The 18,127-nt window shown below is 58.8% G+C and overlaps 3 protein-coding genes and 1 non-coding gene across 6 annotated transcripts; 2 read left to right on the top strand and 2 right to left on the bottom strand.

Annotated features, from left to right (window-relative positions):
* Positions 1-470: 470 nt before the first annotated feature.
* RNF122 (ring finger protein 122) lies at positions 471-7,584 on the top strand. Of its 2 annotated transcripts, none has more exons than XM_071579143.1 (6): positions 471-547; positions 5,104-5,260; positions 6,057-6,102; positions 6,328-6,369; positions 6,987-7,069; positions 7,139-7,584. In XM_071579143.1, exons 1-6 carry the CDS (start codon positions 523-525, stop codon positions 7,251-7,253), a joined length of 468 nt encoding a protein of 155 aa, XP_071435244.1. In that variant the 5' UTR covers positions 471-522; the 3' UTR covers positions 7,254-7,584. The 2 variants fall into 2 exon arrangements, with proteins under 2 accessions (XP_071435244.1, XP_071435245.1); XM_071579144.1 differs by lacking the exon at positions 471-547 and adding an exon at positions 2,503-2,599.
* A 1,805-nt stretch (positions 7,585-9,389) lies between these two features.
* Positions 9,390-9,483, bottom strand: LOC139683846 (small nucleolar RNA U13). The gene has a single exon (XR_011699818.1). It is a non-coding gene; the product is annotated as a small nucleolar RNA U13 (small nucleolar RNA).
* A 269-nt stretch (positions 9,484-9,752) lies between these two features.
* Positions 9,753-14,392, top strand: TTI2 (TELO2 interacting protein 2). Of its 2 annotated transcripts, XM_071579157.1 has the most exons (7): positions 9,753-10,700; positions 10,973-11,159; positions 11,850-11,942; positions 12,294-12,478; positions 13,298-13,441; positions 13,847-14,009; positions 14,255-14,392. In XM_071579157.1, exons 1-7 carry the CDS (start codon positions 9,937-9,939, stop codon positions 14,333-14,335), a joined length of 1,617 nt encoding a protein of 538 aa, XP_071435258.1. In that variant the 5' UTR covers positions 9,753-9,936; the 3' UTR covers positions 14,336-14,392. The 2 variants fall into 2 exon arrangements, 1 of the variants encoding a protein (XP_071435258.1); XR_011699808.1 differs by lacking the exon at positions 14,255-14,392 and having other exon boundaries at positions 13,279-13,441; positions 13,847-13,932.
* Positions 14,346-17,926, bottom strand: MAK16 (MAK16 homolog). Its single transcript, XM_071579159.1, has 10 exons — positions 17,786-17,926; positions 17,442-17,491; positions 17,202-17,311; positions 16,830-16,894; positions 16,199-16,350; positions 16,008-16,062; positions 15,848-15,922; positions 15,471-15,581; positions 15,230-15,286; positions 14,346-14,961 (listed from the first exon to the last, which is right to left on the bottom strand). The coding sequence occupies exons 1-10, from the start codon at positions 17,798-17,800 to the stop codon at positions 14,773-14,775; spliced, it is 879 nt and encodes a 292-aa protein (XP_071435260.1). The 5' UTR covers positions 17,801-17,926; the 3' UTR covers positions 14,346-14,772.
* Between the last annotated feature and the right edge of the window lie 201 nt (positions 17,927-18,127).

Below are 18,127 nucleotides of genomic sequence, written 5' to 3'. Positions count from 1 at the left end.
CGTTCCCCCGAGTGCTGAGCCGAGCTCAGAGGGTGGCCAAGGCCAGGAGCGGGTGTCTGTGTGGCAGGGGTGGCTCCAGGGTGCCCCACACGCTCCCAGCGCTCATTGTCCTCCCGCTCTTATTTTAGCTCCATTCTTCCTGCGCTTCCTGAGGGCGCCCCGAGCAGCGCCGGGATGTTGCGCTGGGATCCCGTAAACAGGGAGAGGAGCCCCATGGCCACACAGGGCGAGCGGAGAGGTTTGGGGCACGCCAAGCCCCCTGTCCCCCTAACTGGTGTCCCCAAGGCTGTCTCCGGGGGATGGTTTGGGTGGGAAGGGACCTTAAAGCCCATCCAGTCCCACCCTCTCCCATGGGCAGGAACACCGTCCCCCCAGCCCAGGTTGCTCCAAGCCCTGCGGTGCCGGGGGCGGTCCGGGGGCGGTCCGGGGGGGGCTGCCGGGGCCGGGGCGGGGTTTTGCGGGCACGGCCGCTCCCGGCCATGGCCCGGCCGAGCATCCCCGGCCCCACGGAGCGGCTGTCGGATGCCCCCGTTCCAGCGGTGCCACGGTGAGAGCGAGTGGGACCGCGGGGAGGGTCGGGGTGGGGGCGATGGGGAGGGGGAGCCGCTGCCATCCATCCTGCCCGGGCTGGGGGCGATGCGGGACGCGGGTCGGGGCCAGCGGAGCATCCCCGGCCCCTCCGAGCGCACGGACCCCGCGCTCCTCGCTCCGCTCCCAGCCCCGCTCCGACGGGTCCCGGTGCCACGCGGAGCAGCGACTCCTGCCCAGTTCCCAGCAATAAATCCAACAGCGAAATTAATTTGCCACGTTTTCGCTGGAAAAACAAACAAACAAACAAACAAACAAAAAACCCAAACCACCAACCCAAAGCCTCCTTCGTGTGTCCGCAAAAGCGGAATAAACTTCTTTTTAGCCCGCTCCCCCTCCCCAGACAGGGCCCCGGCTCCTCATGCTGCCGTAAGAAGTTCTCAGGAACGTGGAGCTGAGTTTGCACATGTGAGGAGGGGTTTGGTTTAAATGAGAAGTGGTTTGTTTTTATGACTAAGTAGTTGTGGAGCTGCGCTGGGAATTCCACCATCAAAGCCCTGCCTGAGCAACAAAGGCTGGGCTGTTTTAATTTCTGAAAGGGTTACAGCCTTTGAAGCTAAATATACTGCCAGCAGTGGCTTCCTCCCCGGTAACACATCCCGCGTGTGCTGGGGGGCTGAGGAGCCGCCGGTCCCTCGGGGAGTTCCCGGCACACCTGGGAGTGTGTGGGTGCAAGGAAATGCTCCCCGGGGGCTCCCAACGGGGCTGTGTTACAAGAAACATCCGAAATAAGAGAGGCTTTGCCTTCAGAGGCTCAGCCCGGGCTTTGGGGAGCACCAGGGACAGAGCCCACCCTTGTTCAGCAGCCAAGGCGAGGGTTGAAGCGACCCAGTTTGTGCACTTTGGCTTTGAGCCCTGAGCTTGCAAATATTTAATAAATCAGCAAAGCCCAGTGCTGTAAAAGGACCTTTACAGAGCCAGGGCTGCTGATGGAAATCAGTCTGAGACCCACTGGAGAAATCCCATTTCATTATTCAAAACATCCTCACAGCCTGAAGGCTGAGCTGCTGCCTTGGCATTTCAGCTCCTCCTTTGCATCACAATTTTCCCTCCTGTCGCTCACCTGGAGTTCAGGACTTCCCAGTCACGGGGCAGGAGCCAGGTGACATTGTTTGGAGGGGACCTGGTTGTCCCCCATGGAGAACTGCTTGGCTTGGGGGCAGCTTTTGCAGGAAACCTATTCCAGCATCACAGGAAAAATTATATGGAAGCTGCATTCAATTTTCTGATGCAAAGCCCACAGCTTTTGTGTGGGAGGAGAAAAAATGGTTTTATTTAATGACCTGCTGAGTTTTCCATTTGTTTTATTGAAGAAGAACTGGGGTGAGGGAGAAGTTCTGCTCAGCAAAAACCCTGAGCCTGCACAGTGTGTGTGGAAACTCGTGTCTGGCCTGACTTGAAATACAGTGAAATACTCCAAAATGTGGTGTCTGAAGGGCCAAAGCTTTGGCAGTTTGCATGAAAATTACTTTGCTGGTGGAACAAAGCACCTTTCTGAGCATCCTTTGTGTAGGAGGAGAGTCCAGAAAATCCCCATGTGCCTGAGGGCTCTTTCACACATGTCAACTGACCCCTCTTTTCTCACTTTTTCAACTAAACAATTGCTCCAGTCTTTGAGAGTTCAGATTGTGGTGCAAAACTGGGAGCCTTGAGCTGGTGAAATGGGTTTGGTGCTCATCAGGTCTTCATTTCATGTCGCTTAAACCCAGATTTGATCCATTTCCCCTGAACTAAAAATACGAGTGCCTCTGTCAGGCACAGGGTTTGTGTTAATCAAAACCACCCCTCGCCCTCCAGGGTGGGAGGGAAGGGATGGCAGGGCCTCCCTTTTGGGGGAGGCTGAGCTCAGCAGCCTCGCTGGGACCTGCTGCTCTGGGGCTCCTCCTGGCAGGACCATCCTGTGGCTGTCCCTGACCACCAAAGGGCACTTCCCGGGGCACTTCTCAGCACCAGAGCCCGGAGCTCCTGAACTCCTGAGGGCCCATTGATCAGGAATGACCCTGCTGAGCTGGTGAGTGCAGAATTAGCAGTGTTGTGGCTGGCAGGGACATGTCAGCTCCTCTCTGCTTCTTTCTTTGCTCCGGGGCTCTTTCAGCATCTCGTGTTCCACCTCAGGTCTTTCCAGCTGCTGTTTCACTGCCCCTCTGTCAGCACCCAGGTGGTTTTTCCATGGGGATTTGTCCCTCTGTGGGGAGTTTGGGTGTATAATGTGGAGCCTGTGGGGTCAGGGAATAGGGTTTGTGTCCCACAGGATGGAAGGGACGATGCCATGCAGAGGAGGAGGAGGTTGGGGGTGACAGTCGGGGTTTTGAGCTCCTTAAACAAGCACAGAGGGATGTGCTGAGGAGGGTTTGTGTCTCTTGGGGTCCTCCTTCCTGCCCATGCAACACTTCTCCTGGAAAACCTGCAGGATGCACATCCCAGCTTTCTCTGCCCTCTGTGGAGCTGATTCTCTTCCCACTATCCCAGACAAGGGCTTTTCCATCTCAGTTCTCCTCCTGCTTTCCCATCTCAGTTCTTCTCCTGCTTTCCAATCTCACTTCTCCTGCTGTCCCACACAAGGGCTTTTCCAGCCCCTCATGGGGCCCAAACAGCTGCCCATAGAACAAGGCCAGGCCATCCCTTGCTGCCTGTCAGCCCCTCTCCCCTTTCCAGGCTCCGCCTTTGGGGCTGTTTCTGTCCCCACTCCTGTGGCACGGAGGGGAATGGCTGGGAATGGCCTGAAATAGCCATAGGAAGGATTATTTTTTTGCTGTGACCTGTTATTGTTACAACCCACCACTCTCTGCCCAGCCTGGAGTGGGGCTTCCTCCATCCATCCATCCATCCATCCATCCATCCATCCATCCATCCATCCATCCATCCATCCATCCATCCATCCCTCCATCCATCCATCCATCCATCCGCAGCCACTCTCCAGCCCATGTCCCACCTCCAGCTGCACCAGCATTACCTCATGGCTTTTGCTCAGTGGGTTTTTTCAGACATATATGGTTTGTTTTGGTTTGTTTGGGGTTGGTTTGGGTTTTGTTTTTGGTTGGTTTTTTTTTTGAGCATTTCTCAATCATTTCCAGTAAGGAAATGGCGAAAAATAATGAACCTTTCCTATTGTCTCCTCCTGCACCTGGTGCTCTCAGGAGCAGGAGGCCGGGAGAGAGGGACCCAGCAAACAAATCCTCCCTTTCCCACTCTATGCATGAGGTGGATGATGAATTGTCTGCTGTGATTACAAGTGGCTCTGCCCTCTGTGGCAGGAAAACCCCATTTCCTCCAGTCCAGGCTCTCCTCTGGTGCTGCTCCAGCTGCCCAGAGGGAAACTGTGGCCCTCAGGGCCAGGTGGCTCCTTGGATGTGATGCCTTTGGCTGTGACATCAACGGGATAAAATCCAAACTGCACAGCAAAGTAGAGACCTGGGAATAGCTGGGATCAGTCCCAGGGCAGGGTCTCAGCCCGAGGTGCCACCTGCAGTGCCCCACTGTGCCCCATCACAGACACCCCAAACGTGGTGTCCCCACTCACAGAGAGGTTTCTGCTGCCCACTCCCCCCTGTTCCTGCTCTCCATGGGGCACAGCAAGTGCCACCCCATCCTGAGGAACAGGCAGAGGCTTTAGAGGGCTGCAGTTGAAGCCAGCAGTGATTCTGGAGGAGGTTTTTGATGAGCAGAACGAAGGGGCTGGGGGAGCTGCTCCATCAGGCACAGATGGGGCTGGGGGTCCTCTCCTTTAAAGTCCCATCTGAGTGAGAGCTGAGGAGAAATCAAAGCTCCAGCTCTTGGGGGGGACAGAGACACTGAGACATAAAATGGTGCTTATGCAGTGCCAGAGCCTGACTTTGCAGCAGCTCTGAGCAGTGTCAGGCAGGGTGGGGTCTCTGTGCCTGTTCCCTTTGGCTCAGTGGGACCCTCCCACTGTCACCAGCCCTGAATGACCCCCACATTTCCCCTGTGGTGTCCCAACAGCAGGGAGGGTGTGGGCTGTGCTGGCACCCCTGGTTTTGCTGGGAGAGGGGATTTGGTCAGTGTGGTGCTGAGTGTGCTCCTGGTGCTTCCCCTGGCACTGAGGATGAACCAGCACTTGCTTCTCCTGCATCCCACAGAGCAAAGACAGACACTAACTGTTTTTGTTTTTCAGGGTGTTTTTTTCCCTCTGCCCTTCCCTAAATCCCCTTGCAGCCTCCATGTGTTCCTCTGGAGATGAAAGCACAGGGCCCCCTTGTCTCCCAGCTGCCTGGACTGTGCCTGGGGTGCATTTGTGCTGTTGGAGGAGGATTTGGTGGCTGTGGAAATGCAGCTGTTGATGCTGCTCTGAGGGGCTGCTGCTCTTCCAGGGCAGATCCCAGAGATTTCACAGAATCACAACTCACAGGATGATGTCCTGGTGTTGGTTTCTGCCCACTTTGCAAACTCCAGAGGGGACAGAGTCAGCCCAGGCTCTCTCTGCTCTCACAGCACATCTTCTTCACCTCCTTCTCCCCTTTTTTCCACCCTAAACCCTGACTTTTCTCCTCCCCTCAGGGTGCTCCTGCAGCCTGGGGCTGGTGTACCCCAGTAAACCCTGCACGATGCCACCCATCACCTTCCAGGACCTGCCCCTCAACATCTACATGGTCATTTTCGGCACTGGCATCTTCGTCTTCGTGCTCAGCCTCATCTTCTGCTGCTACTTCATCAGGTGACTGGGGGGCTGTGGTGGAGGGTGGGCATCCCTGGGCATCCCCCCCTTGCCAGCTGCCCTTGTTTTGTCCCAGAACACGGGGACAAACCCCGCTGTGCTCGTGGTCCCTGCAGTTCCCGGGGCTGGAGCAGAGCAGGAAGCACAGGAAGGGGCTCTTGTTTTGCAGGGAACCAAAGGAGGGACACATTGTGTGGGGCAGGGAAGGAGCAGCACTGCTGGGAGGGAGAGGATGTGTCTTTCCATTGCTCCTTGTACAGGGAGGGCTATTTTTAACCCCAGAGCCGAGGCAGCTGCTGGTGTTCCTGATGGCTCAGTCCTGCCCTGGGGGATGTCCCAGCTCTGCCCATGGCCCCTGCACCCCTCAGAAACTTTTGGGACTGTGGAAGCACATCCTGGTGCCTGAGTGGGAGCAGAAGCTCCACTGCAAACTGTGCCCTCCTCCTCATTCCCGCTGAATTTCTGTGCCAGGCGGTTTTCCCAACCCAAGGTCACGGCGGGGCCGGGAGCTGTTGGCTGGAAATGCAGCACTTCCTGCGCTGTGAACGACTTCCCAAGGCAAACAATCGGGGCTATGCCATCCCTTAGCCCTCCTCGGTGCCAATCCTGCCCCACAGGAGCAGCTTGGGCTGGTGCTGCCCATGGCCACGCTGCTCCTACAGCCCAAAATTGCAGCCTCAGGGGTGCTTATTGCCAGATCCTGGTCGGGAAGGGTGTGTTGCCCTGATTTCATGTGCCTCTGGAATATTCTTGTCTGTGCTGTTCAACTAACAGTGCCTTTTTCTCCCCTCTCCAGCAAACTGCGGCACCAGGCGCAGAGCGAGCGCTTTGGGTACAAGGAGGTAACACCCAGGGTTTGTTCCTGCACGAGCCTGGGGGGGTTTGGGGTGGGCAGGAGGGGGCACAGAGGCTGCTCGTCCCAGATGGGCACATTCCAAAGTGGTGTGATGGGACACTCTGCCCAGAACCCGCCCTGGGCTCACCCTGCCCCTGCCCAGCTCTGCTCAGCTCCTGTCGGGGTAAGATCCTTCCTGGTGTTGAATCCTCTCCCTGCTTTTCTCCCTCAGGTGGTTTTGAAGGGTGATGCCCGGAGGCTGAACGTGCATGGGGTGAGCAGAGCCACCTCTGGCTCTTGGGATGGATTTGGGGTTAACAGGGATAATGCTCAGGACAGGCTGAGGGCAGAGTGAGGGGATGGGGTGTGATGTGTGGATGTGCCAGCACAGGGATGGGGATGGGATGTGGGGAAGTGCCAGCACTGGGAAGGGGATGGGATGTGGGGAAGTGCCAGCACTGGGATGGGAATTGATGTGTGAATGTGGCAGCTCTGGGATATGGGGATGGGATGTGTGGATGTGGCAGCTCTGGGAAGGGGATGGGATGTGGGGAAGTGCCAGCACTGGGATGGGGATTGATGTGTGGATGTACCAGGATGGGGATTGATGTGTGGATGTGGCAGCTCTGGGATATGGGGATGGGATGTGTGGATGTACCAGGATGGGGATGTGGCGTTGATTGTGGCAGCACTGGGATGGGGATGGGATGTGTGGGAATGGGATGGATGGTGCTTGTGCTGGCACTGCATGCCTGGAGACAGGGAGGGAAAGCCGCAGAGACGGTTTGGGAACTGGGCTGAGCTCCCAACTGGAAATCCCCGGGATTCCCCCAGCCCTGGCGGGTCCCACTCGCTCACACCCGCCCTCGCCCTCGCTCTCACCTCCCACAGCAGACCTGCGCCGTCTGCCTGGAGGATTTCAGGGCGAAGGAGGAGCTGGGAGTGCTGCCGTGCCAGCACGCCTTCCACAGGAAGTGAGTAAGGGTTCGGGAAGGGGGGAATTCCCTGGCAGGACTGGAATTCCACGGCATTCCCACCCGCAGGTGCCTGGTGAAGTGGCTGGAGGTGCGCTGTGTGTGCCCCATGTGCAACAAGCCCATGGCTGGGCCAGCTCAGCCCCGCGCCGGCATCGGGACCCTCCTGGACGAACTGGTGTGATCCATCCCCACTCCAAACCGGCCACATCCCATGGGATCTGCTGCAGGATAGCGGCTCCACGCACACAGCATTGCCAGTCCCACGAGATCTGCTGTGGGATGGCAGCTCCATGGACATGGCATTGCCACATCCCACGAGATCTGCTGCAGGATGGCAGCTCCACACACACGGCATTGCCACATCCCACAGGATCCACTGTGGGATGGCAGCTCCATGGACATGGCATTGCCAATCCCACGGGATCTGCTGCTGGATGGCAGCTCCACACAGCATTGCCACATCCCACGGGATCCACTGCAGGGTGGCAGCTCCACACACACGGCATTGCCAATCCCACGGGATCTGCTGTGGGATGGCAACTCCATGCACATGGCATTGCCACATCCCACGGGATCTGCTGCAGGATGGCAGCTCCACACACACGGCATTGCCACATCCCGCAGGATCCACTGCAGGGTGGCAGCTCCACACACACGGCATTGCTACATCCCACGGGATCTGCTGCAGGATGGCAGCTCCACATACACGGCATTGCCAATCCCATGGGATCCACTGCGGGATGGCAGCTCCACACGGAATTGCCAATCCCATGGGATCCACTGCAGGATGGCCCACAGCATCACCCCACGCTCATCCCGTTTCCCACCTGGGGTTTTTCACTCCCAGGTCATCACTTTGGGGCTTTGCTTGTCCCTGTTGTGCTCCACAGAGAGCCAGGACTGCCCGGGGGGTTCCCTGTGGGAAGCTGAGCCCCCCACGGGGTGGGTGGGGGTCATGTCCACCCTGGAGAGCCAGGACTGCCCGGGGGGTTCCCTGTGGGAAGCTGAGCCCCCCACGGGGTGGGTTGAGATCGTGTCCACCCTGGAGAGCCAGGACTGCCCAGGGGGGTTCCCTGTGGGAAGCTGAGCCCCCCACGGGGTGGGTGGGGGTCATGTCCACCCTGGAGAGCCAGGACTGCCCGGGGGGTTCCCTGTGGGAAGCTGAGCTCCCCACGGGGTGGGTTGAGATCGTGTCCACCCTGGAGAGCCAGGACTGCCCGGGGGGTCCCTGTGGGAAGCTGAGCCCCCCACAGGGTGGGTTGAGATCGTGTCCACCCTGGAGAGCCAGGACTGCCCGGGGGGTTCCCTGTGGGAAGCTGAGCCCCCCACGGGGTGGGTTGAGATCGTGTCCACCCTGGAGAGCCAGGACTGCCCGGGGGGTTCCCTGTGGGAAGCTGAGCCCCCCACGGGGTGGGTGGGGGTCGTGTCCACCCTGGAGAGCCAGGACTGCTCAGGGGGTTCCCTGTGGGAAGCTGAGCCCCCCACGGGGTGGGTTGAGATCGTGTCCACCCTGGAGAGCCAGGACTGCCCAGGGGGGTTCCCTGTGGGAAGCTGAGCCCCCCACGGGGTGGGTGGGGGTCGTGTCCACCCTGGAGAGCCAGGACTGCCTGGGGGGTTCCCTGTGGGAAGCTGAGCCCCCCACGGGGTGGGTTGAGATCGTGTCCACCCTGGAGAGCCAGGACTGCCCGGGGGGTTCCCTGTGGGAAGCTGAGCCCCCCACAGGGTGGGTTGAGACCGTGTCCACCCTGGAGAGCCAGGACTGCCCGGGGGTTCCCTGTGGGAAGCTGAGCCCCCCACAGGGTGGGTTGAGATCGTGTCCACCCTGGAGAGCCAGGACTGCCCGGGGGGTTCCCTGTGGGAAGCTGAGCCCCTCACGGGATGGGTTGAGATCGTGTCCACCCTGGAGAGCCAGGACTGCCTGGGGGGTTCCCTGTGGGAAGCTGAGCCCCCCACGGGGTGGGTTGAGATCGTGTCCACCCTGGAGAGCCAGGACTGCTCGGGGGGTTCCCTGTGGGAAGCTGAGCCCCCCACAGGGTGGGTTGAGATCGTGTCCACCCTGGAGAGCCAGGACTGCCTGGGGGGTTCCCTGTGGGAAGCTGAGCCCCCCACGGGTGGGTGGGGGTCGTGTCCGCCCTTCCCCTTCACTGCACGGAGTGTTTTTGTCGCTGACCCCTCCGGCCCCGAATGGGACACACAAAATGTTCAGGTTTGTGTCAATAAAACAATTTCGTAGAAAAAGTGACTGAAATTCACAAATCTGTCATTGAACTGTAGAAACGCAAATATGACGTCACGGGTGACGTCAGGACCCCCCGGCCGTCAGAAGGGACTGTGCCACGTCGTAACCGAGGGCGCACACGTCACGCAGCCGCGTGCCCATCCCATTCATCACGCTCATGAACCGGAAGGATCGCAGGAGCTGTCCCCGCGCCCCACCCTAGGGCAGCGCCACTCCTATCAGATCAGGGCGATCACCCGCAATGGATTCTCCCGCTAAGCTGACGCAGCTCTTTCCGCACTACAGCGCGGCTCCTTTAATTTCCCTTTTCCGCCCCGCACTGCCCCTCACTGCCCCTCTTTCCCCGCACTTTCTTCCTTAATTAGACATGGTAATTTATTCATACATCGCCACGCCCACTCACCTCCTTCCCTCTCCGGCTTTGCGGCAAGCGCTGGGGTTTTGCGACAGCTCATTCTGGAGCGGGAAGTGGTCTCGGTTTGATGAAGGGGCCGGGGGGTGTGTGAGGGGTTTTTAGGGAGCCTTTGCGTTCTCTGAGGGGTCTTTGGGGGTTCTCCGCTCCCCGCGGGGCGCTGCTGCCGCCACGGATGTGTATTTAGAGTTGTTTTAGCGCGCCGATCGCGCCATGGATGTGAGCGGGCTGAGGCCGCAGGGAGGGCCCGGGAAGCCGGAGGAGGGTCCCGGGAAGCCGCAGGGAGAGCCCGGGAGGCCGCAGGGAGGGCCCGGGAGGCCGGAGGAGGGTCCTGGCAAGCCGCAGGGGGGTCCCGGGAGGCCGGAGGAGGGGCCCAAGTGGTCGGAGGACGTGCCTGGGAGGCCGGAGGAGGGTCCCGACCAGTCGCCCCCTGCGGCCCCTCCGGCCGAGCGGGTGCTGCTGCAGGCCCGGCTGTCCCTGCAGCGCGATGGCCCCGCTGCCCTCAGGGCCGTGCTGGACGCGGCGGCCCCGCGGTGGCTCCTCGGTGCCGGCCCCGCGGCGCTGGGCGAGCTGGCGGCGGCGCTGGGCGAGTACGCGGCACCCCCCGGGCGGGAGCAGGATGGTGCGGAGCGCCCTGGCCGGGACAGAGAGTACAGTGCTGCGGCCGACAGGGCAGAGCAGGTGGGCGCCGTGTTTGTCCTGCTCCTGGAGAAGCTGGAGGATGCCAAGCGCCAGGAGTGCCCGGCAGCGCCCGCCCTGCGCCGGGTGGAGGGACACATGTACATCTTTGCCGTGACACACCTCGGGGAGCAGCCCTGGAGCACCGCGAGGAGCCGGGCCGTGGCTCGGGAGCTGCTGGAGCTGCTCGTCCGGGCTGCGGGCTGCGGGTCCGTGGCTGAGTTCCTGCGGGGAAAGGAGGAGGAGGAGGAAGGAAGGTTTGGAGCAGTGATGGGGCTCCTGAAACGCGAGTTGACCAAGTGAGTAGGGAGGGGAGGGTGGTGTGTTGGGATGGGCTCTGTGTAACCTTTGAGAATCTGAGCTCAGGCATTACAAATGTGAGATGAATAAATAATATTTATTAATTAATAAATAAAACACGTGATTAGGGGTCAGGAGCATTACAAATACCCAGTAATGGGAGATGTTGGGAGAGGATCAGTCTGTTTGCTGTCAGATGAGAGGCCTAGGTGCCCAGGAAATGAGCACTTGTTATTCCCAGCGTTCCCTGAGCTGCTGTTTGTGTTTCCAGAGACACCTGGAAGTGCAACCCTGCCACAAAACACGTGTTCTCCTGGACACTGCCCCACCTCACCCGGCCCTGGCTGGGCCCTCACCTGGAGCGAGTCCTCCCACCTGCACTGCTCATCTCTGACGACTTCCAAGAAGAGAACAAAATCCTGGGAGTGCAGTGCCTGCACCACATCGTCCTCAATGTGGTGAGGGATCTTGGATCCCTTTCTTGTGTTGTTTGAAGGAGGGGTCAGTCAAAGGTATCCTGAGCTGAAGGGACTCGCAGAGCATTGATCCCACTCCTGGCTCTCCACAGACACCCTGACAATCCCACCCTGTCCCTCAGAGCATTGTCTAAACACTCCTGGAGCTCTGGCAGCCTTGGGGCCGTGCCCACTGCCCTGGGGACCCTGTTCAGTGCCCACCACCCTCTGGGGGAAGAACCTTTTCTTGAGATCCCACCTAACCCTGCCCTGGCACAGCTCCAGCTGTTCCCTCAGACTCCTGTTAAGATTCTTAACTTCTAATCCTGATTTCTGCTGTAAACCAGCAATTCTGCCCCATCTTCCCTGCTGTCCCTGTGTGGTTAAATCTGTGCAGTTCTTACACCTGTAACACCAAGCAAAGAATTGCTTTGACACTTTCTGAGCTCAGCCAATTCACCCACGGACCTGACAGCAGCAAGTATTGCCCGTGGAACTGCCCAGCAGCAGCTGGGAGGTGAACTAAGACAAAGAAAATGGTTGTTCCAGTGCATGGCAGGGTTGAATCTGCATTTACAGCAGCTCAGAGCAGAGTGCTCAGGGTGTCCCAGGGTTTGGGAGGGCTGTGCTCTTTCATTAGGTTGTAGTTGGATGTGATGGCCAGGACTAACACCCTGCTCTGTGTTGTTGCAGCCAGGTGCAGATCTGTGCCAGTTCAACAGGGCCCAGGTGGTGTTCCATGCCCTCTACAACCACCTCTATTCCCGGGAGGCTTCTCTCATCCAGGTGGGACACCTGAACTGGGTTTTCATCTGCCTTGTGGAGTTGTTTATCTGCTTCATCATAGTGTAGGACAGGAGGAGGCAGAGCCTGTTCCCCCTCACAGTCCACTCAGGCTGTTACCAGCCTGTGCCCTGGACAGAGTAACTTGGGAGACTCCAGGGAAATGTCAGTGCAGAGGGAAGCTTTTTTGCCTCCTGCCCCATTCCAGGTGGCAGCCTTGCTGAGGAGGGCAGGTAACAGGTAGTAGGAGTAGTTGGGTCTGTCAGGTGAGCAGCAGCTGTGGATGGTCAGAGGGTTGGTGTTTTGGAGAGAACATGAGCAGGATTGCTCAGCTCCCCTCTCTCCCCAAACCAGGCCGTGCTGCTGTGCCTGCTGGACCTGCTGCCCATCCTGGAGCGATCCCAGCGGCACCAGGGCCAGGTGAGACCCCTGTCCCACTGGGATGAGGTGCTGCAGCTGGTCCTGACACACATGGAGGCAGAGCATCGGCTGGCACTGCGCAGGGTGTACGCAGGGACCCTGCCCGCCTTTGTGGGGAGGTGAGAGCTGTGCCCAGGGACCTGCCTGTGTGAGGAGAGGGGAGAGCTGTGCCCAGGGACCTGCCTGTGTGAGGAGAGGGGAGAGCTGTGCCCAGGGACCTGCCTGTGTGAGGGGAGAGGGGAGAGCTGTGCCTGGGGACCTGCCTGTGTGAGGAGGGGAGAGCTGTGCCCAGGGACCTGCCTGTGTGAGGAGAGGGGAGAGCTGTGCCTGGGCCCTGCCTGTGTGAGGAGAGGGGAGAGCTGTGCCCAGGGACCTGCCTGTGTGAGGAGGGGAGAGCTGTGCCCAGGGACCTGCCTGTGTGAGGAGAGGGGAGAGCTGTGCCCAGGGACCTGCCTGTGTGAGGAGAGGGGAGAGCTGTGCCCAGGGACCTGCCTGTGTGAGGAGAGGGGAGAGCTGTGCCCAGGGACCTGCCTGTGTGAGGGGAGAGGGGAGAGCTGTGCCTGGGCCCTGCCTGTGTGAGGAGGGGAGAGCTGTGCCCAGGGACCTGCCTGTGTGAGGAGAGGGGAGAGCTGTGCCTGGGCCCTGCCTGTGTGAGGAGAGGGGAGAGCTGTGCCTGGGCCCTGCCTGTGTGAGGAGAGGGGAGAGCTGTGCCTGGGACCTGCCTGTGTGAGGAGAGGGGAGAGCTGTGCCTGGGACCTGCCTGTGTGAGGAGAGGGGAGAGCTGTGCCTGGGCCCTGCCTGTGTGAGGAGGGGAGAGGGGAGAGCTGTGCCTGGGCCCTGCCTGTGTGAGGAGGGGAGAGGGGGGACCCCATGGGAAAGGGCCTTGGCCTCACCATCCAGGGGTATCCTCCCCCCTCAGGGTGTGTCTGTGCCCGCAGACTCGGCATCCTGGTAGTGCGGCACCTGAAGAGGCTGGAGCGAGTCATCCTGGGGTATCTGGAAGTCAGTGATGGCCCTGAGGAAGAAGCCAGACTGGGAATACTCGAGACACTGCAGTGCACCATAGAGCATGCCTGGCCCAGGTACCTCGGGGGTGACAGATTAAAAAACATGTCCTGAACACAAACACTGTTTCCACTTAAAGAGCCAGTTACTATTGCTTGAGGAAAAGGCCCTGAAGTCCTAAGGGAGAATCTGTCCCTGGCATAACTGCTTGCCTGAAAAACCTGGCCCCAAAATTAAGCTGGGTCCTCATTTTTGATGCCTCTTCTGGAAGCATCAGCTTGGCTGTAAATTAAATCCATGTGGAGTGAGCCCCGTGCTGTGAATCGGTGACAGCATTCCTGACACACCATCCCAAGGTTATCCATGTGTCCAGGCCTGTCTCCTCCTGCCTCAGGCAGCTCCCAGAACTGCTCAGCCAAGGCTGTGCTTCCCCCTGGCTTGGCAGGGGTTTGGGATGAGGTGTGGTGGCTGTTCCCTTGCAGGATGCCGTGCAGGCTCCCCGTGCTCCTCAAAGCCCTGCTGAGGCTGCTCTGGGATGTTCACACAGACAAGGGCCCAACACCAGAGCCCGTCAGAGCTGCCCTGCTCCAAAGGGCCACCCAGTGCCTCATCCTGCTGGATCGCTGCTCCCAAGGGCAGGTGAAGGTGAGTCAGGGACTCAGCACCTCAGGAAGGGCAGTGTGATGTGTGCAGGTGCTCAGTTCCTTCCTCAAGCATCGATTTCCCCCTTCCCAGCATCAGTATTTGATAAGTGACTCAATACCTATTGATCTGTGCTTTGGGCAAGTCTCTCCCAGCAGAGGTGGGGGAGGGTTGGCAACACCATAACGCCCACTGTGAATCTTTTCTCCAGTGCCATGGCACTGGGAATGATGCTGTTCTTTTTCCAGGTGCTGCTGGAAGGGGTGTACAGCAGCTGTGAGGAGAACCGTGTGCGGGAATGCATCAGGAAGGTGCAGGAGAGCACCTGAGGAGGCTGACAATGCCCACCCAGCTTTTGTATAGTAAAATTGATTTATTTATTTAAAGTTACTGTCTGTCTTGTCTCATCTGTTAGCCCCATTAACTCCCATGTCCCCCAAAATACACTTGTGTGCTCTCTGGGCCACGTGTGGCTTCCCCAGCCCTGGCACAAAGCATCAGTGCCCCCCAGGGCAGGTCCTTTCCTGGAGCACAGTCCAAGCTGAGCTTTTTGTGCTTGTAGAAAAGGTGGGGGATCGTCTTCCTTACATTTCTGCTTCATCCAGTTGTACAAACTTGCTGTCATTGCCTGGGGTTGGGACAGAAACCCTGCTTTTCTTAGAGAAATGTTTTCATCAGGAGTATAAAACAAGGAGTTGTTGAAGGTCCTGCTGGAGTGACAGATCTGGAGTCCTGTCAGTTGGTACAAAATGGGATCAGGGAGATCTCAGGCTGCTTTTGTTTTGGTGGTTGGCTCTGTTTCTTCTTCATACTCTATTTCAATGTGGGCACGTTTTCTCCTGGCTGGTCCTTTCAAGGGCATTTTCCCTTTAGATTTGGAGTGAGAGGCTTTCTGCTCTACTTCTTCCTCCTCCTCCTGCTCCTCTTCACTACTTGTCTCCAACTTATCCATGTCCTGAGAAAGAATTGAGTGACAAGAGTGATGTCAGAGCATGCTGTGTAACTAAACCTCCTTTTTCTACAAAATTACCTTCTGTATCCAATTCCATTCTACAATCCTTGGCTCCCACGAGAGAACCTGGGGTGGAGAGGACACACTGCAGTCTGACTCTATCACTCCCTGATCTGATTTTGCTGGTTTTAGCCATCACCAGAGACACCAAAGGGCAGAAGTGACTGTCCAACAGCTCAGTCTGACAGTTTACACCTGGTGCTTCACCTACCTCAAAATCACTGAGGTCACTGTCCTCTGCTTCCACGAACTCCCTTTTATCCCCATCCTGCAAGAAACAGAGCTGGGACTGAGCACAACAGGGTCATAACTCATGGCAGAAGAGCCACCAAGGCCACACACACGAGCTTTCTGAGCATTCCTGATGTCACTTCACCCTGCAGTGCCCAAGCATGCAGGTGACCCACAGCTCAGCACCAGGGCAGGGCAGGAGTGATGGCTGAAGGCTTTACCTCATCATCTTCCTCTTCCCTCTCTGCATCGGACTCACTCTCACTCTCTGCATCTTGCTGTTGTAGGGCTTTGTCAAAGGCGTGGATGGGGAAGTTGTAAATGTCTCCATACTGGAAAAGAAGCAGATTTTCTGTAAGTCACAGGAGCAAGGCAGACTTTGGGAGAACAGGAGGGGACAGGCATCAAAGTCTGCATCAGAATAGCTGAGTGTGTGGATCAGCCCCTTCCCCAGTTCTGAACCCTCCCTCCTGCACAGCACATGAGGGGTTCTGTGCTCTGGGGGTTCCAGTCACCCCCCACCCCTCCAGTGTGTCCCCCCCAGAACGAGCAGCACAGGAGCAGCAGGAGCACCATGTGCTCCCAGTGGGATCCTTACTGTGTCCTGCTTCAGTCTCTCCAGCAATTCCTTCTCGATGGCATTATCCAGCTGAGCAGCAACCAGGGCTTTCTCCTAATGGAGAAAGAGCAGCTGTGTGAGGCTGAGGGACAGGAGGGGCAGGAGTGGGGACAGAAGGGGACAGAGGGAGTGTTGTTACCTCTCGCCTCCTCTCCCGCCTTTCGATCTTCCTGCGCAGCGGGACGAGCTTCCTCCTGCAGGGAACAACAGCCAGTTGGGAATCTGTCACCCTCTGGGCAGCAACAACCAGCAGTTTCATCATTAGAAACGTGGCTGCAACTTGTGTAAGTGTCCTGGGGGGCTCCAGTGCCCACTGGAGGTGTCCCTTACTGTCTCTTGAGGGTGAGCTTGCGGATGCGGATCAGGTACTGCGTGATCTTGGTGAACCTCTGCTTGCACTTGTGCCGGATGAACCGTGGCCAGTAGATCAGGTTCTCATCGATCTGCTCCAGAGCCTTCTCATAGTTCTTGTTTAGCAGGACCTGGGGGCAGAGAGGAAGAGTTCAGTTACAGGGCAGGGACGTTTGGGAGCAGTCACATCGCTCCCACCATCACTGAGGCTGGAAAACCCCTTCCAGACCATCGAGTCCAACCTGTGACTGATCCCCACCTTGGCACTGAGTGCCATGTCCAGTCCTTCCTTGGACACCTCCATGGATGGGGACTCCACCACCTCCCTGGGCAGCCCCTTCCAGTGTTTAACAACCCTTTCTAGGAAGAAATTCCTCCTCATGTCCAACCTGAACCTCCCCTGCCACACCTTGAGGCCATATCCTCTTGTCCTGGGGACCCTCTCCCTGGACCACCAGAGCCCCCTCTGCCCCCCTGAGCTCACCAGCAAAGGCCATCAGAGCCCCCTCTGCCCCCCTGAGCTCACCAGCAAAGGCCATCAGAGCCCCTTCTGCCCCCCTGAGCTCACCAGCAAAGGCCACCAGAGCCCCCTCTGCCCCCCTGAGCTCACCCTCTCCCAGAGGCGCCGGGGAAACGCCGCCCGCTCGATCGTCTTCATGTACAGGTAACACCGACCTGGGAACAGGGAATATGATCCTGCTGGGCACATCCCCAGAGCCAGGGTGCCCTCAGGGATGTGCCATTCACCCTCTCCCCACCCACGGGCTCGCTGCAGCATCACAGACTCAATTAGGTTGGAAAAGCCTTTCAATTTCATTGAGTCCCCCCCGTGCCTTTTCCCCATCTTATTCCCCAGCACAGAGTGCCACATCCAGTCATTCCTTGGACACCTTTAGGGATGGGGACTCCACCACCTCCCTGGGCAGCCCCTTCCACTGCCTGACCACCCTTCCCTGTGGTGTCCCAGGAGAGGGGCTCCCACCTTTCTCCTCACGGACAGTGGCGTACTGGCTGTTGGCCAGGGGGCAGGAGGAGCGGTTGCACAGCCCTGTCAGGTTGTACTCGTTGCGACAGAAGTTCTGGGTTTTGGTCCTGGGAAAGAGGTGAGAGAGAATTAATGAGGGAAGGGCAGGAAGACCCCACTGCTCACCCAGCCCCTCCCAACCCCACATTCTCTGCAGCCCTTCTGGGCTCAGCCCACCCTGTGCCCCCAGAAACTCACGTCATCTTGTAGGAGCAGAACTGCCTGTTCCCCAACATGCTCCACACGATCTGTGGAGACAAAGGGTGAGTGACACAGCCTGGCACCCCTCAATCCGTCCCCCCTCCCAGTTCCAGCAACCCCCCTGCAGTTCTAATGGGGGGGACCCCACAAACATTGGGGGCCCCACTGGCAGGGGAGGGCACGGCGCCACAAGAGGCGCAGGCACAGCACATTTCCTGCTGCCAGATCCCCACTCGCATCCCTCCGGTTCATGTGCCACCCCGGGTTTGGGGACAGGGGGCCAGCCCCCACCCCCGGCCACGTGGGGCAGCCGCGCCAACCGAGCGGCGGGGTGGACTCACATCGTCCGAGTGCATGGTGGCGGTGGCGGTGACAGCGAAACAGCAGTGACAGGGACAGTGACAGCGACGGTGACAGCGGTGGCAGGATCGGTGACACTCTCGGCGCACACGGTCAGGGCGCCGCCATTACCGGAACGGGACGTGACGCCACCGGAGGGCGGGAACGGCGGGAATGGCGGGAAAGGAGGGCGGGAATGGCGGGAAAAGAGGGCGGGAACGGCGGGCGCGCCCTGAGGAGCGGCACAGAACGAACCCGCGGCACAAACACACCCCGAGCGAGCCCTGTCCTGGTTGTTGTTCCCCCACAGTTCCCTCTCCTTGCGTTTTTGCTTAACTTGCTGA

This window comes from Pithys albifrons, chromosome 29 (genome assembly GCF_047495875.1).
Source record: "Pithys albifrons albifrons isolate INPA30051 chromosome 29, PitAlb_v1, whole genome shotgun sequence".
NCBI classification, from domain to species: Eukaryota; Metazoa; Chordata; class Aves; order Passeriformes; family Thamnophilidae; genus Pithys; species Pithys albifrons.
The sequence above is the reverse complement of the archived record's forward strand: the minus strand, read 5'-3'. Positions and strand labels throughout refer to the sequence as shown.